Source organism: Meleagris gallopavo, chromosome 7, assembly GCF_905368555.1.
Source record: "Meleagris gallopavo chromosome 7, MGAL_WU_HG_1.1, whole genome shotgun sequence".
Taxonomy (NCBI): Eukaryota; Metazoa; Chordata; class Aves; order Galliformes; family Phasianidae; genus Meleagris; species Meleagris gallopavo.
In genome coordinates, this window is record NC_139410.1 from 34,315,551 (window position 1) to 34,342,387 (window position 26,837).

The following is a 26,837-nucleotide window of genomic DNA, read 5'->3' on the forward strand; positions in this document are numbered from 1 at the left end:
CAAAATGAAGGAGAGGAAAACAGATAAATATTTAAGACATGAATCTTATTTTTACTTTCTCTGTTGATCAGAATTTTGTCTCTAAAGGAAGAAGAAAATTTCCCACTAACTTGCCTTGGTAAACAAAATACTGTTTCATTTACACGTGCGTTTGCCCATTTGTTTGGGTTCAGCACTACACACGAGGGTTCTTGTACGTATTTCATGTTGCAGTTCAGTCTTGAGATTTGTCCCCAGAATGGGACTTTGTTTGTATTTTGAGAAAGGTAACGTGTTTGTTTCTGTCGTGATGTGGCTGGTTCAGCAAATAGGATGAAGGCAGGATTTTCAGTGCCATCTGTCTCCTATGGCCAGAGAGAAGGAAAGAAGGGAATTGAGTTCTTGTGTGTAGGAGAATTTAAAGGTACCTCTGAATTTGTTTGAACATGAAATCTTTAGCTCACTGCTCAAGCTTAAGTTTGCATATTTAGGGGCTGCATGCCAAGAATGCAATCATTTTCCTTCACTGAGTTCCCGCTGCAAACTGAATTACAAATCCCCAGAGCAGTAAAACTGGCAGAGAGTCCACCAGGCTTGGAGCTGCCTGTGAGGGTATTCTTAAAGTAAGACGCTGAAGAAGTATTTATTTATTAAACAAAAGTGATGTTGATGGGGAGAAAAGGGAAGTGGTCTTTTGTGTGTTGAAAGATCAAGTCTCAACACTGAAGTTTACAGTAATTTTTTCCTTATTGTAGGAGTTCAAATGTGTGCATATCCCCTAACTCTTTATCCTGAAAACAAATATAAGAGGTAGAGCCCATTGTTAAGTTTAGTATCTTGATACCACGGTAATCTTTTTGCAAAAGCTACTAGAAAAGCCTTAATTCAGTAAAATACTGCAAGACACTGTATGATATAACCTTTTTAGCAAAGAACAGATTTACTCAGAGGACTGAAATTTGGTGCCTCCAGTGCCAGGGAGTGACACAGAGCAGCAAGTGTGCTGCACCCTGCCTTGGTCAGCCACATCCTCTCAGATCTATGCAATTAAGTTTTTGCTGAATAGAAGTCAATGTCAAAGTAGTACAGTGCATTTCCCCAATCATCTTTATCAGGCACAACTTGTGGGGCAGGGTTTTTTTTTTCCCTGTAGAGCAAGGAGAGATTAACCTAAACCCTTCTAGGGCCTTGTTCCTCCTGTACTCAATAGATGGTGCCAGAGGTTCCTTTTCCCTGTGATAGTGATAGACTGCTCCTCCTGCCAGCTCTTCCAGCTCGTGCTGTAGCTGAAGTGATGATCTGGAGTAGAAAACTGGAGATGATTTTTAGAGAAGGGGGAAAAAATAAAAGTATACATATTGAAGTTTTGAAAGAACAGCGCTGAAATACATTTTAAGTGGGTAGCAAATGTGCTTAAAACCTGAGAAACACAAGATCTAAAGTTGTCTACATATATGCAAGTTTTATATGGGAAATGGAGTTGTGATCTGTTCAACTGTGCTCTGTAGTAGGGTAGTCTGCACCATTCCAGCAACAGTTTGGTGATTTAGGTATTACTGCTGTTTAAGCAAAAGTTTAGCCAAAAGGCTGTAATGAATGATTTCACACACATTATTTGTGTACTGTAATGTGTGATTCCAGATTTCAAAATAGTAACTGTTGTGTTTTTAATATCAGGTGCAACTCCGGTAGTTCCTACTCGAGCAGCAACTCCAAGATCAATGAGGAATAAATCACATGAAGGAATTACAAATTCTGTGATGCCAGAATGTAAGACTCCTTTCAAGTTGATGATAGGGGCATCTAATGCCATGGGTAGGCTTTATGTGCAAGAAATGGCTGGAAGCCAGCAACAAGAACTTCATTCTGTCTATCCTAGGCAGAGATTGGGTAGTAATGAACTTGGACAGAAGTCTCCATATCGTGGCAGTCATGGTGGGATGCCCAGTCCAGCTTCATCAGGATCACAGATATATGGAGACGGCTCAATCTCTCCTAGGACTGACCCACTTGGAAGCCCTGATGTTTTCACAAGGAACAATCCCAGTTTTCATGGAGCACCCAACTCAAGTCCTATTCATATGAACAGGACACCTCTGTCTCCGCCATCAGTAATGCTACATGGTTCTCCCATACAGTCATCCTGTGCAATGGCTGGAAGGACTAATATACCTCTTTCCCCAACCTTGACCACAAAAAGCCCTGTAATGAAAAAACCCATGTGTAATTTTTCAACTGGTATGGAAATACCACGAGCAATGTTTCACCATAAACCACCCCAAGGTCCACCTCCACCTCCTCCACCGCCTTCTTGTGCTCTTCAGAAAAAGCCATTAACATCAGAAAAGGATCCACTTGGCATACTTGACCCTATTCCTAGCAAACCAGTCAATCAGAATCCTGTTATCATTAACCCAACTACTTTCCATTCAAATGTCCACTCTCAGGTACCCGTGATGAATGTAAGCATGCCTCCTGCTGTCGTCCCTTTGCCAAGTAATCTTCCTTTGCCAACTGTAAAACCTGGTCACATGAACCATGGAAGTCATGTTCAAAGAGTTCAGCATTCAGCTTCTACTTCCCTATCTCCTTCACCAGTGACATCCCCAGTTCATATGATGGGATCCGGGATTGGAAGGATAGAGGCTTCTCCCCAAAGATCACGTTCTTCTTCCACATCATCAGATCATGGAAATTTCCTGCTGCCTCCAGTAGGACCGCAGCCATCTTGTACTGGTATTAAAGTTCCTCCCAGGTCCCCACGGTCAACAATAGGGTCGCCAAGACCATCTATGCCATCTAGCCCCTCCACCAAGCATGATGGACTTAATCAATACAAGGACATCCCTAACCCATTAATTGCTGGAATGAGTAATGTATTAAATCCTCCAAACAATGCAGTTTTTTCTACTGCATCGGCTGGAAGTGGTTCTTTGAAGAGTCAGCCTGGTTTGCTGGGAATGCCTTTAAATCAGATCTTGAACCAGCACAATGCTGCCTCTTTTCCAGCAAGTAGTTTACTCTCAGCAGCAGCCAAAGCACAGCTAGCAAATCAAAATAAACTTGCTGGTAACAACAATAACAGCAGTAGCAATTCTGGACCTGTTGCCAGCGGTGGCAACAACGAAGGACATAGCACTTTAAATACCATGTTCCCTCCTGCTGCCAATGTGCTTCTACCAACGACTGAAGGGCAAAGTGGTCGAGCAGCACTGAGAGATAAATTGATGTCTCAGCAAAAAGATCCTCTGAGAAAAAGAAAGCAGCCAACCACCACGGTGTTGAGTTTGCTGAGACAGTCTCAGTTGGAGAGTTCTGGAGTATCCAAAGCTGGATCTGATTTAGTAAGAAAGCAAAGTCAAAGCTCTTTTCCCATCAGCTCTATGTCCCAGTTACTTCAGTCCATGAGTTGTCAAAGCTCTCACATGAGCAGCAATAGTACTACCAGTTGTGGGAGCTCAAATACTGTTTTACCTTGCTCTGGTAACCAGATGCATTTTGCAGACACCAGTATGAACTCTGGCACTCTTCAGAACTCACTGGCACAGAGTTTACCATTACGAGGGGAAGGTATGCACTGCCAGAACACAAACACTAACTTTGTCCATGGTACTAGCCCTGCCAGCACCAACCATCTCGCAGGTTTAATAAATCAGATGCAGGCTAGCGGGAACTGTGGGATGCTCAGTCAGTCAGGAATGGCTTTAGGAAATTCATTACATCCGAACCCACCTCAGCCAAGAATCCAGGCATCCTCCACTCCAGTGATACCAAACAGCATTGCTAGCAGCTGTAATCAGACAAGTCCTGAAGCAGGTATGTTTCCTTCTAAAAGGATACCCCTTTGTTTGACTGTTTGGAAATATATGGTGACTGTTTTTAAATGGGTTCCTTTTACTTATCTACTTTCTAAATTTGAGTTTACCAGTCTGAACAGTATGCCTATTTCATGCTAATATCCAGATACTCAAAAATAAATAAGAAAAGTATCTCCCTTTTTCTAAACAAAATCATCTTGACCTCCTTCCTGTTACAACTCTTCCCAAATTCCACACACTTCACAGATAAAATCCATGCACATTTGTACACACCTAGACCTCAGTTTTCATCTCTTGCCCAAATAAATTTTTCTGCATCATGCTGAGCTACTTCAACCCTAGAAGGCTATAGCTAACCTGGTAGTTGATGTCTAGGCTGTACATGTGTTCCTCACTGCTTGAATTAAATAGTTCAGTGTTGTCAGAGATTGGAGCAGATACTAGAAATATAAGAGTTTTCAAAATAACCTTTTTTGGGGGCAGAAAGGAGGCTGCCAAGTCTGTGTTTGCCTTTGTCATGGTAATTTTGCTGTGCTGGTAATTAAATGGTTGAATAAATTGTACGTGCAGTTGGAAGAGCGTAGCGAGATTTCCTGATTTATTCATCAGTGAAGACTTTGAGAGGAAGCAAGTCTGCCACTGTTACTAACTTCATCCTCTTTAATGGTGAAAGGGAGACAGCTCAGAAATGTTGATTTTTGTTTAACTATTATTGACTGAGCAAAGCATGAATTTTTGAAGGATGGTTGTATGTTAATTTCTTAGGCAGGAAAGACAAACTATTTGATCCTTCAGTATTTCATCGTGGTTATCTGTCAGAGCGTGGGTTTGATGTAATCACAGCTAAACTACATCAGGTCAAATGAAAGTGATGGTAAGCGTGCAAGCCTGATGCGTATTCCTGGTCTTCCTCTAAGAGAGCCACTTATTCTTTAAAGCACAGAATGGAATTAAATGTATAAACGTTACCTTTAAAAGCTATGCTAATTACAGTTTCTAATGACTTTGGAGGGTTCCTTTCCATTGCTGGGGAAATAAGGCATTTTTTTCCATAGCTGTATCAATGGTTTGTGTTGCAAGCAAGTAGCCATTAATCCTTGCATGGCTGTTTTGCCTTGTCACGCTGACAAAGAATCTTTCCTTGTATGTTTTCTGTTCCAAGTCCTTGTACTCTTGCCAACAGAACAGAGGTCTCATTTTGCCCTAGGAGTTTTGTTCTGTGTCCCACTCAGCATACCAGAAACTCCCTTTTCCAAGAACCCTTTGGGTTTCCATCTCTTTGAGGGTCAGTGGGAATCAGCAGTATGGGTTTTCCTGCGTTGTTACCATCCATGCAGCTGAGAAAGCTATGAAGTTGTTGCAACATTGGACTGCATTGCCTTACAAAGAGCTGAAGACACTGTTATGTGAGATAAGAGCCTGTGTGCCAGCACTTACCATCAAGAAACTGAGCAGTAGTAATTTGTCTTCTGGGAAAGGATTGAAATAATTCAGGGTTCCTGAAGGAAACTTAGACTGGAACTGATCAAGAGAAGTTTTGCACTGTATAAAAGTTACCAATAAAACATTGCACAAAGCTATTAAGGTGGGCTTCCAAGCATCTAAATTCATCCCTATGTAGGATCTTGTTCCTGCTCCATCGCTGTGACCCCAGCCCTGTGCCACAGCCTTGCCCCACTAGGTATGGTAGTGCAGGCACCACTCATGATAGTTGTCTGTGGGCTGGTGACACAGCAGCAGCAGCTAACCAGAGCCTTTCTTTGTCTTGCCAGTCTTGGTCCTCAGGCAAGCTGAATTCCTCCCAAGAAGACTCATGCTATTGTATCAGGCAAAAACAGCAGTAATGTTTGCTCTCAAACTTCTGTGGGACAGCAGCAACAGAACAAATCTGTATAAGTGCACTGAGCTGCACACTGCTTTTAGAGAGCTGGGGGCAAACCCCCATGGAGAAAAAAGGCTTCAACTTAAGCAGCTAATACAGTTCTCATCTATAATATATAGAATTGTAGAATCATTAAGGTTGGAGAAGACCTCTAGGATTATCTAGTCCAACTGTCTACCTACCACCTATATTGCCTACTAACCCACGTTCCTTAGTAACGTCTACACGTTTCTTGAGCACCTCCAGGGATGATGATCAGTAATAAATAGATAACTCCATGTGTGAACTTCAGATTTACCTGAAACCTTTCAAACAACCAAACTTCAATCGGAAAAGGATGATATTTCTGATACTGTAGGGATAACTGTTAGATTTCTAGTTATAAGGGCTTGAATTGATGTTTTTTTTCTTATCCAAATGGTAAATGGCAACCCTGCTTAGGCAAAGACTGCACTTCTGCTCCTCACTGCTGACTGGTTTTGTTTCCTTATTTTTGATGCTGGGGAAATACATGCAACCTGCAACTGTTTATGTATTGTTATTGGTATCTGTGGTGGCTAGAAACCTTGAGAGCCTTTTTAAAGATGAAATTTCAGAATCTGGTGCCTTTGCATTATTCCCAGAGGCAGCGCCCTGAAAACTGCACAGTCCTTCATCCAGCCTCCTGCCTGAGTCATCACAGAAGCACGTGGCTCAGACGTTAGATCTGAATCCAATCCATAGCCAGTGAAAATCCAGAGAAGGGCATTTTGCTGTATTTGCAGTAGAATGGAAGTGCTCTTGCCTCGAAATGAGCATGAAACGTTGAGAATTTTGCGTTAATGGTAACCTTTAAGAATAAAAGTTTATTTCCAGGCTGCATTCAGTTACATAGAATGTGACTAAAATGGCAAGAGGTATACTATGAATTATTCTGTATGAAGCTATAGCAAGCTGATAATTGTGGTGTATGGAGTTGAACAGTGTCAAGCATGCAGAAGGAGCCGTGTGTACAAGCTGAGTTTAGCTGTGTACGATGTCTTCAGGAAATTCATACATTCATCTTTTGAGTTTGTGGCTTTTTTGTTCCCTTGTTTCTACATATTTTAATTGCTGAGTCTGTTTTCTGTTTCTGTGCCAGTATTCGGAGTAGCTACTAATCAGTTAATGGTTCCTGAGAGAAAATACCGAGAATCACCACAATTAAATCGCTGATTATTGCCCAAGCTTTTAGTTATGCTTTAATCACATGGACCAAATTTTATTATTCTGCCTTTTGTCAGCTTCTTCCAGAGGTAATACCCGTAGTTTCCAGGCTTCAGTATGAGTGTGATTGAATTAAAAATGAACAGGTATAAAAATTAACGTTTTTATTTACAAAGTGGAAAGATTTTTTTTACTTTTCTGATTTTGAACCCTTAGAAACCTACTATACTTGTTTTTATTGACAACTTCAGGATTGTTTCTATAGTACTTAGGTTGCAAACATTTTATTTGAAAACAGTGGTCTTACGTGAGGAGCTAGCATCAAATCCATATGGACTGTTTACAGCTATTCATTCTGGAAGAAGTCTCCTTTTTTTGCCAAGAGCCGTGGTTCTGGACTCACTTTCTCTGATGAGTGCTGTTAGTACTTCTGTTAACCTTTGACACTGAATTTCTCATTATGAATCAAGCCCTCAGTCTTCAGATGCAAATTGAAGGTAGTATCCAATTTGCTAATTCTGCAGCTTTACGGATTTATTCGTTAAGCCACTTTGCCTCCCAGAAGCAGTCTTTGTATTTGTCTATTTGTCTGTTCTTGGGTTTTTTTTTTTTTTTGGTAAAAAATGCTGCATCACTGTGTCATAGATGTTATTGTAGAGTCTGCTTCATTTATTATTTTCTTGCTGTTAGTCCAGGAGTTCAGTGGGTAGGAAATCTCTGTGCAAAGTGTTGAATGTTTAGCAATGCAAATCCTGCTAAGAATGCCACTTGTATAAAGGGATGCAGGAAACTAAGTGAAAAAATATTTGGGAGTAAAAGCTACATATGGCTGAAAAGGGAGCGAACCGTAGCTAATGGGAAGAAAGATAATAAAGTATCTGAAATATCAGAAACATGAGAAACTTCTAAAAGTTTACCCATGGCAATTAAAGGACAGGTTTGGCAAAAAAAATACTGAGACTATATCCCTTCCTTAGATGCAGAATAGTAAAATTTTATTGGTGAAATTTGCAGAACAGAGAATAGGCAGATATAATTAATTGAAAAGGAGCACACAAGACCGATGCCAATCAGTTAGGAGCTTCTATCCCACTCAAACAGAACTTATTTTAATGCAGTCAAGTCTGGTGTAATATAATTGGGAATGGAACATTGCCTTGGAAAACAATGACTCAAAGCTTTAATAGACTTAATGCAAACTGTCAGATCAGTGATGTTGCAAAACAGAAAGAAGAAAAGAGAAGCTGGGTAGGTCCGTGGATGCATAAAAGAGAAATGCCCATGGAACGTGGGGTGCTCCTGGGTATGTGCATGGCTTGAGAAAACCAGAGCTTGGCTGTGGCATTCTGGTTAGCTGTCACTTCTCATGAAAGGCTCAGAAGTACTGGATTTCAAAGAACCACAAAACTGTGGTGGTGGTGGTGGGTCAGACCTCTGGCTGTGAGCCTGGTGGTGCCATTTCTGCTGTACCTGACAGAAGGTCATGGAGCCAGGCTGAGCTGGTCAGCAGGTCAGGGAATCAAGCTGGGTGGTTTTCCAGCTGTTGGGAATGCCCTGCCATCTGCTCTTTCAAAAAATATGGGCATAGCCAAGGAATTGTATCACTTGCTGTAGGTATTCATGCTTCAGTAGCACCTGAAAAGGTGGAGAGCTGAGTTGTTTGGGTCAGGTTGATGGTTGGACTCAATGATGTTGATGGGCTTTTCCAGGCTGGATGATTCTGTGGCTCTCTGGTTTTTACTTTGTTGACAGATTTTCAATGCCAACATCCACTGGCAGAATGCTGGTAAATTCAGCATGGAAGAAATAAATGGCTTCATTTTTTGAGGCTACTAAACACTGAAACGAGCTTGCAGAGTTCAACTTGACCTAAGTGAAATTTCACAATCCAGGTTCTTTCTCAACAGTAATGGCAGTTATGTCAGACTTTTGTTCAGCCCAGATCTCCCCTCTTACTGCCCTCCCTTCTGAACGTAGGAAATCTCAGAGAAGCGCACTGCTTTCATACTGTTTGCCCAGAATATTTGCCTGTGTTAACTGTTAGAGTAGTTCTCATCTACCCTCATCCGTTGGGATTTCATCCTGACAGAAGCAGAACTTGTGAAGGACTCTTTTCAGCCATGCTAACAGTTGGCAGAGCTGATTAGAGTGAAGCCATCACAGATCAGATTCCCTTGGCAGAATCAGAAATTATCTTGTTGATCATCAGATCACCATTCAAAGAAAAACTGCCTTCAAATCAAACCAGTGTTCATTTTTTTCTTCTTCATTGGCAATGGGTTATGATCTTCAGGACACATCCCACTTCTGTACCATTTGTATTGTGCCCATTTGCTTTTTGCCTGTACTGCAAAGCTAAACCTCCTGAGGAATGAATTGCATTAATCTAACTACAGGATTTGTCCATAATCTACGTGAAAAATACCAGTTGTTGTAAAACACTATAGGGTATACACATAGAATATGCTATTTTGTATATCTTTAAGGTGTTACATTCTAAAGTAACCGAATATGAGAGCCTCTGGATTTGCTCCCCTTACTTTTATGGATCGCTGAAATATAAAAACAGAACTTTTCAACTTAAGATTTAGAAGAGTGGCTGGCTGGCATCCTTTATGGGACTTGTTATGTCTGAGAAAAGTTTCTTTTTAAGCTGAAATAACCCCTAGACAGGATGCCAGACAGCTACTCTTCTAATTATAAAGCCAATTGAATTGTTCTATTGATTTTGGGTTTCGGTGTTTATATAAGCATGTAGAGAGACTTTCCTTGGGGGCAGGGGTGAGGCAGGAAAGCATCATTACAAGGAATTGCTGTTGTTTGAAATCTGGCATGACTTTTCAACATTCTGCCCAATGTTCTCGCGTTGTTATCTTGGGGGCAAAAAAAGTGATTATTTTCCCCTTCAAATAAGAACTGTAAAGAAAATCTGCTATATGAGGAATAAGGTTTCCATGTATGAAAATGTACGGTACATCAAGTCTGCTTCCTACCCTGCCATTGAAATTTATTTGCTTTTTTAACTCTGGGGAGAGGTCTCACACTCAAAACCACTCTCATTCTCTGAACCTAGGAGAGTTGCTGGCTTAGTAGGCATTGTGATTGTATTAGGTAAACTGTAATTGTTAACAAGGGATTTTTATAGCATTGACATGAGCATACATTTTACCAGGAGATTCACAGTGGAGAAAGAATGTGGAAGTGGAATAGATATTGCCTTTCAAATTTTTGGATGTTTATCATTAGCAGCTACGAGCAAATGGGAAAAAACTTAGGAAAAACTCAGTTCAAGCTCTGTTTAATTAACTCATTTGTTTAGTAAAGGGAGCTGCAATTGAGTAAACCTCCAATTCTAGTAGTCATGGAAAAAGGAAATTCAGTGTTATGTTTGTATGTGTACCAGTTGTGTTGGGCTGGTGTTGTTTTGAAGACCAGAAGTGCTGGCTTCTCCAGGCTTTCAGAAGAATCACTTAGCCTCTTCCTATACCTAAGATGAGCACCTTCACATTACCACTACCTCCCTCATCTTCCTCTTTGCACAAGAACAGTTTTCCCCAAGTCAGGTTGATCTCTTCTCACTGGTGACAGGTGACAGGATGAGAGGAAATGGCCTTAAGTTGCACCAGGGTAGGTTTAGCTTGGATATCAGGAAAAGCTTCTTTACAGAAAGGGTTGTTAAGCACTGGAATGGGCTCCCCAGGGAGGTGGTTGAGTCACCATCCCTGGATGTGTTTAAAAACCATTTGGATGTGGTGCTCAGAGACACAATTTAGCGTTAGTTAGGGTAGGATAGTGGTTGGACTCGATGATCTTTAAGGTCTTTTCAAACCTGAGTGATTCTATGATTCTGTTATTTTAAAAGCAGCACTGATGATAAAATGCAGAGGAGGAGAAGTCAGAACACACAAGGGCAGTAAAAAGAACCAAGATTGAAATTGATTCAGGCACTTAAGGTACCTAATTTTCAAGCATTTATGTTGTCCTAGAAACCGCTTTGGGCGTTCTGCCCTTGTACAAAATTTTCATGGTCTTGGTCTCGGTTTAGTCTGTGTTCAGAGGATACAGAGACCTCATTCTGTAGTCCTAAGTGATTTTCATCCTTAAATGAACAGAAGAGCACAGTCTTGTCCTTGTACACGAGAGGAGGCCGGGCTCTGCCTGATCCTGCTGGCCTGGGAGGAGCACTCCATTTATTGGCCCGAGGTTCGTTGTTTCTGTTGTCTCAAGGGAGCAGAGGATCTTGATAAGGAACCCAGCCATCAGTGGTTTGTGGTTAACTGCTGAACTGTGGCTTCTTTGGAATTGAAAGCACGAGGATGGATGTGATAGCAGATAAATATCTTAAATGTTTTCCATTCTAAAGGAATACAGAGAATATAATCACAAGAATGTATAGCTGTTGGTTCTGAGTGTATAGGTAAGTGATGGAATATGGAGCTAAAGCAGGAAGATGTCTCCAGTTTTAAAGGGGTATGAGATCACATTGCTTCCATTAGCGATGATCGTTCTGTGAAAGTTAAACCTCCTAAAACTGCCTATTTAAAAATATTGCCACTTATGCCAACTGTGTGCTTGTGTCTCTAGACTGACAGTAGTCCTCACTCTCTATTGATGTAGTTTCTGGAGGCCTGGCACGTGGCTGGGTGGCCCTAAGGACGCCCTTGAAACTTGCCATGCTTAGTATTATTCAAATCTTAGATCTTAGCACTGTTTAAAAAACAGGATTCACAACAAGACCTCTGACTACATTGTTCCATCCCTACAGCAGCACATGCACAGGTGTGTGCCCGTGTTTTCATGGCGAAGCAAGTAAATGATAAATATCTTCTAATGTTTTTAACTGGGCGGGGAGTGAGTCTTCTCAGTGCTAATTGATTTCATCACGTGCTGCATCTGCTTGAGAATACCTCTCAAACAATACTTGGGAAAAAAAAAATTAAGGAGCAAAGATGAAATCCACATAGGAAAATCAACTTGCTTTCAAAAGCAAACAAAACAAAAATGTACGTGAATAAACCAGTGTAGCCACAAAGGAATAATTTTAAAAATGTATGCCTTATTCAATTTAAAATTAATTTATTCCCAAAGCATTTATTTGAACTTCTAGAAGAATGGATATATATCTGTTCTCGCTCTCTGGATATTTCTTCTCGGTGCATTACAAAGACAGTCCCTTCCTCTCAACCACAGGCAGAAGTGCTGCAGACATCTGTATCTGCAAGAGTTGAAAGCCTGCAGTCATCCTGGGCTTTTACAACTTTTAGTGCAACTCTTCATTCTTTGTTTCACTCTATATTTACTCTTAAGAGCTTCTGAATAGCAAGGACTCCTGTTTCTGAGCTAACATTTATGATGCCCTGGACATCCAGGATTCAGAATACCATGTTTTTAGGAAACCTGTGACTTCCCTTTAGCTCTGGACTCTCATATCTCATCAGAGCATCTTAACTGTCACTGGAATGTGAGGACAGCACTAAGGCAGCATTTCATGTTGGAGCTCTGGGTTCTGTTCCCTCTGTGAATGGAAGCAGTCAGGATTATTACAGCCTTGGTTTCCCAGCAGCATTGCTGAGCGAGGCAGCTCGTATGCAAAGGGGCTTTTTTTAGCTGACATCTATGTCTGGTCTTCACTGTCAGCTTTCCCTCTTTGAAACTCCCAGCAAATACTGCATCTGTATAGCCTACGTATCACTGTGGATGAGAGTCAGACCTCAAAGGACAGCTGAGTCAGTTCTGTATTGCAGTTGCTGCTGCCCAGTCGAAAGGGCAGACTTATTAGGACTTTGCTTCTGTCGTGCTGGCAGTACTTTCCGCAGGCACTTTGATGAGGTACGTGGCTTTTTTCCTTGCTGCTTTGCTGACCCGTTCACACCTTCACTTGCGGTGTGGGCCATCGCTTTTTTCTCTTTGTGAGCCAAAGAGGGCTGCTCGTGTTCGTCCTGGGCCTTGGAGAGTCTGGTGTGTGACTGGGGAGGGACAGGCCTGGACTATCCCTGACCTTAGTCCTTCCAAGGAAGGTGCTCCTTCTTGCTGCAGTGTTGTGAATGGCAATTATGGAAGCTATCCGTCTTTTGGAAGGGAAAAAAATAACTCAGATGTTCTCTGTTGGTTTGGGGCCAAACATGGAGGAGCTTTCCAGCCACGCTGGGCTTCAGTGAGGATGGGTATGCACGTATCCTTCATTGGAAGTGTTGGCTCGGAGGAGACGGTGTTTTGGAAGAGATCCAGAAACTCTTTTCTGGTGCTTCAGTCCATGCATGTGGATAGACCTGCCCCAGAAAGCAGTTCTAAATATTGCTTTAGCTGCTGCCCAGTGCAGAACTCCTCAGTACCAACTGGAAGCCTTCCTGCCTGTTGGGGTATCTGTGCGCCCAGGGCAGGTTCACAGCAACTGCAGCAGGCAGTGATGCTCTCCTGTTTTCTTCTGCTCGTCCCCTCTGTGGCTCCCCAACTTCTCAGGTCCTGGCTGCAGTACGTGCACATCCCTCTCTTCTGCTCAGAATCCATCAAGACTTTTTTTCAGTAGCAATCAATTGCCTAATTAATCTGGAGAGAGGATAAGTGTTGCTCTGCATCTCTCAGATTAGGTCTCCAGAAGCTTTATGTGGGATAGAAAGTAGACCAGTGCACGACATAATCCTAAAGCAACATTTTTCTGAGTCTGGGCTTTGCTTTCTTGTAGGTGATTGTGCAATCATTTACCTCAGTGGTATGAAAAATAAAGCAAAAATAATTAGAAATAAGGATTAGGTCCATTTGAAAATACCAAAATTAGGTTTGATACTCACGAGAGTATTTTACAGAGTTTTGGAGATCAGTGCAAAAGAAAACAGACAGTTTGGATTCTTTTGGATTTGCCTCATTGAATTGGAGTAACCAGAGTTTGTGGCTGCGTTAGGAATAAATGCAAGTGCATGCTGAGATCTGTCCTTTACCAAATCTGGCTCAATGCAGCATCTCCATTCCTGCATCATCTGCAGTTTTAAATGCAAAGCCATAAGTGGGATTCCAATGGGATGTATGTTTTCAGTGCATGGTTTGTTTTGTTATCCTCAGGTGCTTCTCCTTTCCGAGTTCCAAGCAGCTGCCCAAAATTGCTTGTCACAAAACTGGTTTCATTGCTTTGTTAACATGTTTCTCCTCACAGCAGAATAGGATACCTTGTGCTTTATGATTACAATCCATGCTTACTTCGTCTTTTGTTAATTTATTATCTAATTTCTTTATAGAAGTGTCATAGTGATACCTGATATGGACTTTCTTCTCATGCGTTCAGTGCAATGCCTCATGAACTATGTTAATTTTGCACTTTTTTGAGTAGTCAGTATGTTACAGTACTTGAAAAAAATGGTATTTTTAGCTAGGAGTGACATAAAGATTGGATTCTGTTCACGCCAAATGAAGGCATGGTTGCATGTCCCTTTTCAAATAGTATTTGTTTAGAAAAATGATAAATGATACTTTCAGATAATCAGTGTGTTTTTGCATCAGCTATGTTTTCAGGGCAACTAAGAATGGAAAATAGTTTTATTGCGTCAAAACTCCAGTTTAATACTTCTTTAGTTTTACATTTTTCTAATGTACTTTCCATACGTGTTCTTAATGCTTGTTCTCCAATGAACTGCAATGTGAATAAAGAAGAAGGGTGTGGTTCAAAGTAATTTCACTTGCTTTAATTCTCTGAAAAGAGCATAAGTTTCATAGCTGCACTTGGGTCATTTATTTTTCACCGAACATCATTCATGTCTCACCTTGATATTTCATCCCAGTAGTTAATTTATTATTGGTCCATTATGATGTAAATGGAGTTATGATTGCTTTTAGTTTTACGCTGGTCAACATTTGTATGACTGAAATCCTCTTAAATCCTCATTCAGAGACATGTAAGAGAAGTACAAGCATGTTAAAGTCAAAGAATTGCTGATGAGATGTGCACAGCCAGTAGTAATTGAAGTAGTTGATGCAGATTCCTTTGTATTTTAAGTTTTGATGCTCAAAACGTTTTCATTCCTGTGCATGGGTATCAAACATTGCTGTTTTGGATTGGCCCAGTTACTTTATGAGTTGGATGACTGTCTCCCAGCAGGCAGCATACTCTTAATATTTTTGTTCTTCTGCATTGCAGGGGGTTCGGGACCATCATCATCAATAGCCATAGCTGGCACCAGCCAACCTGCCATCACAAAGACAACATCTGTTCTTCAAGATGGTGTTATAGTCACTACTGCAGCTGGAAACCCACTTCAGAGCCAGCTGCCCATTGGGGGTGATTTCCCTTTCGCTGGCCATGAACACTCGCTTCATTTCCCGCAGAACAGCTCTTCAAACAACAATCTTCCACCTTCTTTGAATCAAAACCTCCTCAGTTCTCTACCTATCTCTTTGCCAGTGAATCAGCAACATCTCCTAAGCCAGAATCTATTAAATATACTGCAGCCTTCAGCAGGAGAAGGCAAGTCTGAGGTCAACCTCAACCCTTTAGGTTTTCTCAACCCGAATGTAAATGCTGCTTTAGCTTTTCTCTCCAGTGACGTGGATGGGCAGGTATTACAGCCTGTTCATTTTCAGCTTCTAGCAACCCTCCTCCAGAACCAAGCCCAAGCAGCTGCCATGCTTCCCCTACCATCTTTCAATCTGACCATCTCAGATTTGTTGCAACAGCAAAATAACCCTTTGCCCTCAGTAACACAGATGACAGCCCCACCTGACCATTTGCCAAGCAATCAGTCAGAAAGCAACAGGGTTGAGACCCTTTTAAGCAACCCCTTGGGGAACCCTTTACCAAGCTTTTCAGGCACTGACACTACTTCTAACCCCCTGCTCCTCCCAGCTGTCTCTGGGGCCTCAGCATTAATGGCCTTGAATCCCCAGCTGGTGGGAGGTGTCCTGAACTCTGCATCGGGCAACACTGCTAATCATCCAGAGGTTTCCATAGCCACCTCCTCCCAAGCAACCACTACCACAACCACTACATCATCAGCAGTGGCAGCACTGTCTGTCTCTACCCTGGGTGGTGGGACAGCAGTGGTGTCAATGGCAGAAACATTGCTGAACATATCTAATAATGCTGGGAATACATCTGGTCCAGCTAAACTCAACAGTAACTCTGTGGTGCCACAGCTACTTAACCCTCTACTGGGGACAGGTCTGCTTGGTAAGTTCAATTTCTTCACAGATATAAAAGGAAAAGTAAGGAGGGGTGGGGTGGGGGAATTTCTGATTCTAGTTTCTAAAGATGACACTTTATCATACTTTTTTATAAGGCTTTTGTATGTTACAGCTTGTTTATAACTGCTCCTGTACGGCATTTGAACTATATTCTAATTTTATTCAATAATATTTAACACTGGTTTTGGAAATTATTTTATATTCTATTCTTAATTCCGATGCCACCTAGACCGACTGTATACACCTTACAGTTCTCTAATCAATTGGACTTGGTTCATTTTTCAAGTCTTCAAGCATAGGTGCATCTCTGGGATGCAGTGCTTCATTTCAAGTGCGTGTGGCATCACAGGGTTAGTACGAGTAGCTGTGCAGTAGGTGAGAAATGGCCCAGCGCCGCTTTCCAAACGAATCAGAAGTGCCAAAACCATCCGAAAGCACACTGCCTGTAAAGCAAATACATCAAGCACTCAAAGCGAACGCTTTGCAAGTTCAAAGAGAAAGGTTGCCCTTTTTTGAGCCCTTTGTTGTGCATTTATGTTTTCTCATTTCTCTGGTGTCTTTTTTTTTTTTAACTTTATCTTGGAGCTTAGGTAGCCAGGGTATTTCACTGACAAGAACCAACAGCCCAAACCAAGTGCTAAAGTCCTTAAATATAAGGTTTTCACCCATGACTTTTGATGAATTTTTCCTAGAATGTGTAGTGTAGACAGTACTCCTCTGTTGTTTGGACTACAGTAGGAGGAGGAAAAATACTGGCAGAGCTGATAAGTGTGGAACCCTCATGCCTACTTGCTAAACGGCTACCAGGAAGTCAAACCCTCCTTGACCTATGTCATGTAAAATACAGCTAACCAGAGATTTTGCAAATGCAAATCTTAAGAAAAGCATTAAATTTATATGAAAAAAAACCTTGTAAATTGATACATTCTAAAGCTTTATTAGTTCATAGCCATGTATACTTTAGTAAAACCAGAATTGTTGTGTACAGTGAGATTTTCATGTTACACGAAATGTTAATGCAGTGATTTCTCTAGAATGTTTAAAAAAATTGCTTAGAGTATGGTCTGACATGTCTGTGATCCAAAAAGCCTTTGCTCATTTGCAGTTAGATTGCGTTATTTTGTCGTAGTTAATGAAACAAATAGTTTTGTTGGGTCTTTTAAATTATTTTCTCTTTTTTTCTCTCTCTCTCCTCCTCCTCTCCCCCCCTCACCACCTCAGTACTGTTTGAAGCAGTCACTCTTTGGAAACTAGGAGTAAGATCCCAAGACACCGAATATCATAGAAGCTCATTGCGCCATACTTGGCTCTGTACCGTTCCAAAGGCAAAGATAGTCATGTCAGAAATGGTTAGAGAGAGTCCAGATAGATGTGACATGCAAAAGAAGCAAAACTGAAGAAATAAAGGAATAAAGAGTAGGAGACGCATGCCTTGAGGACCGTTCCATAGAAGATTGAAGGGGAAAAGTGTGGTTTTGCAGAGGCATTTGCTTAGCACTCAGTTGAAATTTGAGTTGAGGAAATTCCTCCTGATTGTTGAAAAGTGTACTGACCTATGTTTCCCTGTGTTTGAATTACAGGTGACATGTCATCTATAAACACTACTTTGAATAACCATCAACTGAGTCATCTCCAGTCACTATTAAACAACAATCAGATGTTTCCTTCAAATCAGCAGCAACAGCACCTTCTCCAGGGGTATCAGAACATGCAGGGCTTTCAAGGCCAGCCTCCAATTCCTGGCCCAGCTAACAACCCCAACCCCATGGCATGTCTGTTCCAAAATTTCCAGGTAGAAAGCAAAATGAAATCGATATTCGAACTTACGTGCAAGTCTCAGTAGGTAAAATCGTATCCTCTGTAGTTGGATTTTTTTCTTTTGTTTCTTTTTTTTTGCTGAATGTTTAAGACAACGTGACGAATACAGCTGCTTGCCTCTTTCAGTAATTTTTGAGTTTTGCAAGTCAGTAACATTTGTTCTGAAACTTCATATTTTCTGTCTTAGAAACTGGATATAGTATCTTTGGAAATGGTTGTGCTCAATGTATTGGAAAAATAATAGGCTGTGCATGTTCTGACAATTACTGTGCATTTTCAGCAAAATTGTTTTCCATTCTGAAAAAAAAGGATCATAAATTCCCTTTTAGACCACTCTGCAATTCAAGGATGAGAAGGAAATGTTGATAGCACTCTACAGTAATTAGAAACTTAAATGATTATAGGTGACTATGTACCAGCCCTCTCATACATTCCCACTAAAATTGAATGGAAGAGCTGGCTTGGATGTAGGTTTTATAGACTGACAAAACCAGGGATGAGAATGAACATGCAATGGCAAATTGTGCAAAAACAATGATACCTCCCTGCCGTCCGACTGAATAGTTCTTCATCATCCAACGTGAACTGTTAAACTAACAAACTAACAGGAAGCACAGAAGCCGAAATAGTTAATAAAAACAGAGTTATGGTATGTGTTTGTTAGTACTCAGTATGGCTGTGGTCGCTGCAGAACTCGAGACATGAAGATGGATGCATACATACTGCCAAAAAGTGTTTTTTTCCCTTAAGAGGGAAAAACAAGACGTGCCATTCTCTCAGTGTAGACAGTTCACTGCTAGTGCAAAATCAGTCCTCTAACCGCCTGTTACCTCCCTTTGTGAATGAATTCTCATAGCTTCATCTCAGAATTTTTGTTGCTTCAGATTCTCAGTTGTATAAATAGTAGTGGTAAGTACTTAAGGGAGCTTTTGGAAATATTTTGCCCGTGTTTGAAGCAGTTTTTTTTGTTGCAGAAGTATTAGTGACACCGTCTTCACTACATGTGATAAGAAATATAAAACGCACAGTTACTTTCATCTGAAGGCTACAGTTTGCTGTGGCCATGCCTGACATTACAGATGCAGTACTGAGGGGTACGGGCATGGTTTACACAGGTCTGAAGTAAAGACATCCCATGAGAGAAGCACATGACTGAAAGGCAGAGAACAGAAATGCTAGCCAGTCAAAAAAGAACAGTGATGGCCTACATTCCAGAAACTGAAAGAGGGATATAGAGGGAGCCCAGAGGAACAGCTGGTAGGGAGGGCCAAAGAAAATTCGGGGGTCTGAAAAGGAGCAAAAGAGAACAGTTGAGAACAGAAATATTGAAGTGCTTTGTGGTGTTGTTAAAGATTTGGGAGAGAAAAGGTGAGAGCCTCTGAAGAGACTCTGAAAAAGGAGTTGAAAATGTAGGCTCACTGGTAGGTTGTGTCATTTCCGTTTTTTTCTAATTAAAATGAGACAGTTTTCTATTGAAGTGGAATTTTAAGCACAGTAGCGATTTCCATCTTTCTCTCTACTTTTTTCAGGTGAGAATGCAGGAAGATGCTGCTGCCCTAAACAAAAGAATGATTACTCAGATGGGAATGGCACCAGTTCCTGAGAGCTCCAACGCTATGCTTCCTCCTTTCCAAGAAACATCTTGTGATTTGCAGCAAAGAACTGAACCATCTCTTGGTCAACAGGCAAAGGATAACCTCAATGTCGCTGCTCAGGGTGATACATCAGTGGATGCGATCTACAAAGCAGTCGTAGATGCTGCAAGCAAGGGAATGCAAGTAGTGATCACCACTGCTGTTAGCAGTACCACACAAATGAGTCCCATTCCAGCTTTGAGTGCCATGAGTGCCTTCACAGCCTCAATTGGTGACCCGCTAAATCTCTCTAGTGCTGTCAGTGCAGTAATCCATGGAAGAAACATTGCTGTTTCTGATCATGAAGGTAGGATAAGAAACACTAGAGGAACGCGAGTGCTGAAGAATTCAGAGCATGGTAAAAATTCAAGTGAAGGGGATGGGTATGAATATTACAAATCAACAAGTTGTAACACACCCAAAAAACAGTGGGAAGGGGAGCAAAGTCCTGTCGGTGAGATAAATAGGTGGAAATGTGAGGAGTTTCTAGACCACTCCACCCATATCCATAGTAGTCCTTGTCATGAAAGGCCCAATAACATCTCCACACTGCCATTATTGCAAGGCGAGCAGCATCAGATACTGTTATCACAGCGAAACTGTCAAAGTGATAAAATGTTGGAGGAGAATTTCAGGTATAACAATTACAAAAGAACTATGATGAGTTTTAAGGAAAGACTGGAGAACACTGTGGAACGATGTGCACACATAAATGGAAATAGGCCTCAGCAGAACAGAGGATACGGGGAGTTGCTGAACACTTCTAAACAAGACCTGATTCTGGAAGAGCAATCTCCAAGTTCCTCAAATAGTTTGGAAAGTTCGTTAGTTAAAGACTACATCCATTACAATGGAGATTTTAATGCCAAAAGCATTAATGGGTGTGTGCCTAGCCCTTCAGATGCTAAAAGCATCAGTAGTGAAGATGACCTAAGGAATCCAGATTCCCCTTCTTCCAATGAGCTGATACATTACAGGCCGAGGACGTTTAATGTTGGCGACTTGGTCTGGGGCCAAATCAAAGGACTGACTTCATGGCCTGGAAAACTAGTAAGAGAAGAAGACGTTCACAATTCATGTCAACAAAACGCTGAGGAGGGGAAGGTATATTTATATATATATGCACATATCTATCTATCTATCTGTTTACATGCACGTGTGTCCTAATGCTTATACAAATGTGTATCCAACCTTTATCTCAGTTCTTTATTTTTTTCTTTGTCTTATTTTAATAGTATAAATTTTTTCTTCATGCTATATCTTGCAGAACTGAATTTGTACCTAGTTATGTATTGAGAAATTTCTGGCAGTGCTGTGAAACAGGCTGTATTCTAGCCTGATGATGCTTCCCTAACTGGTTTATACACCAAAGGCTTGCTACACAAAAGATATATTCAAGAAAAAATTGTTAGCCTAACACGTGTATCTATAGCTGAACTATAGCTGTGTCCAAAAGAACAGAATGAATGTGTAAGGAATATGACATCTAAAAGTGGTTGAAACTGCAAAAAGGAAAAGTGTGATCTGATGGGAGTGAGGAGTCTGTTATAAGGAAAGCCTTGCTGAGTGACACACACACTCTGTGATGAAATGCATGGGTACCTTCGTCCTGAAAGGAGGTCTGCAATATATTACAGGAGGGAAAGCATTTTAATTTGCTCTTTTGTCATAAAATCCAGAGTTTTGAACACTAATTGTGTGCTTGTCAGAGAAGGTATGATAATATTTCAAATTCTAGTCTATGCTAGCTGTATAAAATTATGTTTTTGTGGTTTTCCTAATCTGTTTCATATCTTCCATATGTAAATGTTTTCTAAGTGCCAATTTGAAAAAAAAAATGCAAATTTCAGAAATAAGTAAGTTGAAAAGAAAGACCATACAAAACATTTTGCCTCTGGCGCAAAGAAAGCAAACCAGTTGAAAATTTAATATTTTCACATACTCGTGCCTGGTGGATTGCATGACAACAGTCATAAAAACGTAAGAAAGGCTGTAGTAGGTTGGACCAAAGTCCTCCCTTACCCTGAAAGTGTCCAGCAGGAGCTGTCCAGCAGAGAGAACTGGACAGGGTGAGGAGCTCTCCGCCATCAGCCTCTGCATCCCACCAGAGTGCAGCTCAGGAACTTCTGCGCCCGATCTGCTCTCTCTCTATTGTAACCATAGCTGTTCTCCCTGCACGGCCCATAGAGTTATCTGAGGCTGATGCACAAACATAATTTACTCCAACAATCCCACGTGTTCTAGAGGAATTGGTAGTATAAGTAACTGGAGCGTTGCCTGGCCAGGATGGCTTCAAGCTTAGTTCAACAGAACTTGGCTTCTTCCTTGTTCTCCTTAGGCAAAGCGGTTTCAGAGCTCCCGTTTGAGTACATGGAACAAAAATATTCACTTCAGAGCAGTCAGCATGCTTATTAACAGGACTGGCATGCTGAACAGCTCGTTCCTTATAAAGGTTGGATCACCAAGTTATAGAGCACTCTTATTAAAAGTATTGGCAAATGAGATAGGTCACAAAGTGTGAAAGACTGAAACTGGAAAAAGGAGGAGGTGAGCAGTGTCACTGTCCCATGGGAATGATGAATACAGCCTTCCAGTACTTGAAGGGAGCAAATAAAAAGGAAGGGAAATGGCTGTTTACAAGGGTGGATAGTGATAGGACAAGGGGGAGTGGTTTTAAACTGATACAGGGGAGGTTTAGTTGGATATTAGGAGGAAGTTTTTCACCCAGAGGGTGGTGAGGCACTGGAACAGGTTGCCCAAGGAGGCTGTGGATGCCCCATCCCTGCAGGCATTCAAGGCCAGGCTGGATGTGGCTCTGGGCAGCCTGGGCTGCTGGTTGGTGACCTGCACACAGCAGGGGGTTGGAACTGGATGAGCACTGTGGGCCTTTGCAAGGCCATTCTTTGATTCTATGATCCTTACATTGCATGTGTGTTCAAAGTATGCATTTCTGTTAGTTTCACATATCCGTATATATAAGATTGTTTTGATACATTTTAAAAGCTTATTTTTTATAACTTTTATAAAGAACTGTTTTTCTTTTTTTTTCATTTGCATTCCTTAGCCTTTTTTAACTTTTCTCTCAGTTTGTGGTTACCAGAATGTATGATTGCTCTTTGTGCAAACACTCTTCCTTTAATTTTGTCTCTTACTTGCATTATGTGAACATACTGTGTAACACAACATTTAGTGGCATAGATGTAATTGTATACGGAAGCACAAACAACAGGAAAGCAACTTATGGATCCCTTCTATGCCATGGAAATGCACTTTGCCATCAAACACGTGGGGATGCAGCAGAGGGACTGACTCAGTTCTTCACCAGGAAAGCCCACAGATCACCTCTCACATCAGAAGGCCTTTCATTTAGTAATAACTAAACGTGTCTATGTCTCCTTCTCTCCAACAAGAAGTACAGAGTGAATGACCACTCAGAGGTCAGGATTTCAGTTGAATTGTGGGATACAGGGAGCTATGAAAGAGAAAAGTATGAAAACATGCATTGCTGTGCAATAGTTGTGTTTCCAGCTGAACTCTCATGCACAGTGGCTATCTATGCAAGTGTCCACACGCTCCTGTAGCAATGTGTTCAGACCCATCCTCTGAGTGTTTGGGCAGCCTGCTCTGAAAAAAATAGTCCTCCAAAAGTCTGCACTCCAGAAAATCCTGAAACATTGTCATTCATGGTGGGAATTGCTGGTAGCAACAGTTCTGGAAACTATATTTTCAGAGGAGCTGTGTTAAATAATCTTTTAAATATTTGTGTAATCAAATGTTAACTTCTCTTACTGTCCTGCGTGGAAGCAGGAGTTGGACTCGATGGTCCCTTCCAACCTGGGAACCTATTCTACTGTACCATTGCTATAGCTGTGTTGCAGGGTATCACTGTAAGTTGTTACATTCTCTGTTCTTGAAATCATACTTTAATTTGATTTTTATTTTCATTTAGAAAAATGTGGGCAGTAAATGTAATGGTACTTCTATGTGCAGAGCAGCTGGAGTGGTGCATTAATGCATGTCACAGGTGTGACCCCCCTGGGGCCTCCCATCAGTTCTGCTCTGTGTTCCTGAGCAGAGCTGTTTGGGAAGGTGCTGCTGCTTTCCTTCTGGGGATTTTTTTGCTTTTTGCTGCAGTGGATGTATGTAAAATGGCCTAAAAGCAGCATTTCAACAGAGGGGTTTATAGTTGCAGTATTGATCCACTATTTTGTGCCCAGGAGCTACGCTGACAGTCAGCCTCCTCTCTATGAAAGCACAACTTAATTTCTCTCAGATTTTACAGCTAATTAGTACCTGATGCTAAAGAGTCCACAATAGGAAAAGCAAGTTTTGGTGCTTCGTGAGAGCTTGGCTTCTGAACGTTCTTTATGGACTGGCATACAACGTTGGGCTTTTATCAGCCCATATAGGTATTTCCCCAAGGAAGCTGAGCTTTTCTAGTGCTAGAGATAGGTGTGATTTATCAGTGTCCTGGAAATCCAATCTGTATGTGTTATTTACTGTTGTAATGGGTTATTGTAAATGAAGGCATGTGATGTGATTAATCCCTATGTATCTGTTACAGTTGCTGGTAATACTGTGTTCCATTAGCCATGTGCTACTGCTACGGAAAAGTGCTGGCAGGTGGGGGTGGGTTTGTTTCTGTTTTACTGTTGTGCTATCATGAAATTCCAATGAGGAAAATATTCTTTTTTTTGTAATGTAACACGAGTCCTTTTTTAATCAAACACAGTGCTAATTCTTCATGCAAATGTCTACCTTTGAACTTTCTTCTGTACCTAATGGCAGACATGTCCAGCACTCTGCAAAGTTTGTCCCTCATATACCTGTCTCTACATACCCATATAGATATCTACATTTTGGGGCTGAGAATGCTGTACAGCTTGAGTAACCATGACAGCACTGTCTCATGGTACAGTTCCAGGTGTAAAGCATCAGGATGATCACATTACCACCATTTAATTCTGCTCAGTTTGAAAAATGTGTTTTTCTATAGCTTTTTTTTGCTAATGTGCTGTGAGATGAAGGACTGAACCTGATCTCAGATAGAAGCACTGCCTCTGCCAGCTGCATGGCAGTGCTGGGCCCAAAGCAGATCACAGCTGCACCCAGCCTGCTCTCATCACGTGTGCTTTCTGCTCTCCTGTTTATCCATAAGAACTCAACAGCTTTGCAGCAGACTGTGTATGCATTTGTGCTTTTACAAAGTCACGTTAGGAAAGGAATGACATCAAGTATTCTCAGCCTCACATTAAAAGTAACCATAGTTCTAAGGGAGAAGTGCCACAGTCTGTGCTTAGTGAGCCCTGTCTCATGGGAGCAGAAGCCTTGCCTTCCTGTGTGCCAACCTCACCAGGAACTGCTGGTCTTTAAGGTTGCTGTCTTTAAGGCTGCTCTGTTTCCCAACTTGGTTATCAGATGTGTGAGTTCCAAACGTGAGATCTGCTCTAAATGTGTATTTCACTTGCCATTATTTCCAGACGTTTTGACAACTTGCTCACTCATTAACATCAGATTGTCACATCTAAAACAAGTGCCATTGTGAATAGATAAATTATTTAGAAATGGAAAGGTTGAGTTTCAAATCAAGTTGTGTTTAGATTACTGTTCAGGGTTGTATATAGACATGCTTAATAAATTTGTATTTACGGATTTAATTTGCTTTGTGTCAAAAGACAGGGTGTGCTTTTTAATGAAACAAATGCTCCGTAAGGTTCTTGTGATGTTATGCAAATAAGTCAGCAAAATATAATGCTGTGACAAAGAAGGAATTTATCAGTTCATTTTCTTTTAAGTGATGTGTTTTAAACATCTTTTGTTTTGTTGTTCTTAAAAGCAGAAGTGGCTGTGAAGCAAATTTAAGCAATACCAGGAGTTGAGTGGAATAATGTTTTGATGATAAGGTCCTGCAGACGATGCCATTGGTTTTCTTTCATGTCTGTGTTGTTTCCAGCAGCACTGCTTGGTACCATTGGTCAGATGCTGTGGTTTATTGCTCAAAAGATAACAATTCTGGTTGATCTGGGGAGAAATGAAGTTTGCAGTTACAGTGCCTTCGACACCAGCTCAGCAGCCCTGTGCATCACAGCCAGCTTTGTCACTGACTCAGCAGAGCACTAAGGCATGTGCTTAAGGCCAAAAAATTGGAAAGATCTTCCCCAAGCTGGTTGAATTAGTTGGAAGTCATCACTCAGCATGCACAACCAGCTCTCGCTGCCCCTCCTCATCCCACACCAGACTCCTCAAGGCCAGAAGCCTTTAGCTGGAGCACGGCTGTGCCAGCAGCGCTGCTGGGCTGGGACCTGAAATGTGAGGGCATGTCAAACCTTTGTGTCGTGGTGTCTGTAAGATCTGTGCCATGTGCATTAGGCACAGTGCTATTGTAACGCATCCGAGGAGCTCCAGAGATACCAGATGTGTCTGTGGAGTGAGTACAGAACGTGAGGCTTCAACAGCAATGTTTGTATTAATGCTGTAAAGACAAATTACGTTCTGAAGTATTACTTTCCCTCTTAGTTTTGTTTTCCTACATGCTGTGTTTTTAGTTCTTTGTATTGGTAGCGTGGATACGGAGAGAAATTCTGATGCATACGTACATGTCTGAGGGGGTACACATAGTTGTATACATTGATTTCTTCTTTGCTGGGACGTTGTGTCTTACGGATGCGATGAACTTTAGGCTCCGCAGTATTGCATGTCTAGCAGTAAAGTAAAAGCAGTGTTTGATAATTGCAGGTCTGGGTAATGTGGTTTGGTGTTCATACCTTCACTCAGGTGGAGCCAGAGAAGTTGAAGACACTAACAGAAGGTCTAGAAGCTTACAACCGAGCCAGGAAAAGGAACAGAAAGTAAGTGTGTGCTCATTTGTTTACCAGTGGGATGAATAATCACATTCTTTTGCTTCCAGGGACTCCTTTTGGGGACCCTTGCAGATCTGCCAAAATGAAAAGTTAATTTTCTGAATTCCTTGTGCTGGTTGCGATAATCACCCGAGATCTTTGATATCTGCATTTTTATTGCATCTTCTGATATTTACTGTAGCCTTTGTAAAATGTCAGCCTGCTTGTTTGAGCTTTCATGTGTGGGATTTTAATTTACAGCAAAAAAAAAAAAAAAAGTTATTACATCCAAACTGCTCTGACCGAATCCAATTTTTCACAAGATCTGCCCTTCTTATCTCTTCCCTCTCCCTCTGTTGGCTGCTGCAGCAGGCAGAGCCCGCCTGTATTTGCATGAGTTCTGTTGTTTCCCATTGCAGAGGAGCTTCTGGCAGTGGGTGAGGGCTGGCTGCAGTTAGCCGGGCAGCAGCTCCCATGCAGTCACACACCTGTGAGCTGGTTGGTTTCTCTCATC

The 26,837-nt window shown here is 41.4% G+C and overlaps 1 protein-coding gene across 12 annotated transcripts in view; it reads left to right on the top strand.

The window, feature by feature from the left end:
• Positions 1-26,837, top strand: part of MBD5 (methyl-CpG binding domain protein 5) — a 130,249-nt gene that overhangs the window by 95,026 nt on the left and 8,386 nt on the right. For 8 of the 12 annotated variants that reach the window (XM_085227883.1, XM_085227888.1, XM_085227882.1 and 5 more), the window contains 5 exons: positions 1,657-3,795; positions 14,990-16,018; positions 17,613-17,824; positions 19,380-20,588; positions 26,220-26,332. In XM_085227883.1, the coding sequence (XP_085084009.1) occupies positions 1,657-3,795; positions 14,990-16,018; positions 17,613-17,824; positions 19,380-20,588; positions 26,220-26,332 (4,702 nt within the window). The remainder of the gene's footprint in view (positions 1-1,656; positions 3,796-14,989; positions 16,019-17,612; positions 17,825-19,379; positions 20,589-26,219; positions 26,333-26,837) is intronic. The other 4 variants (XM_085227889.1, XM_085227887.1, XM_085227891.1 and 1 more) reach the window with 3 other exon arrangements.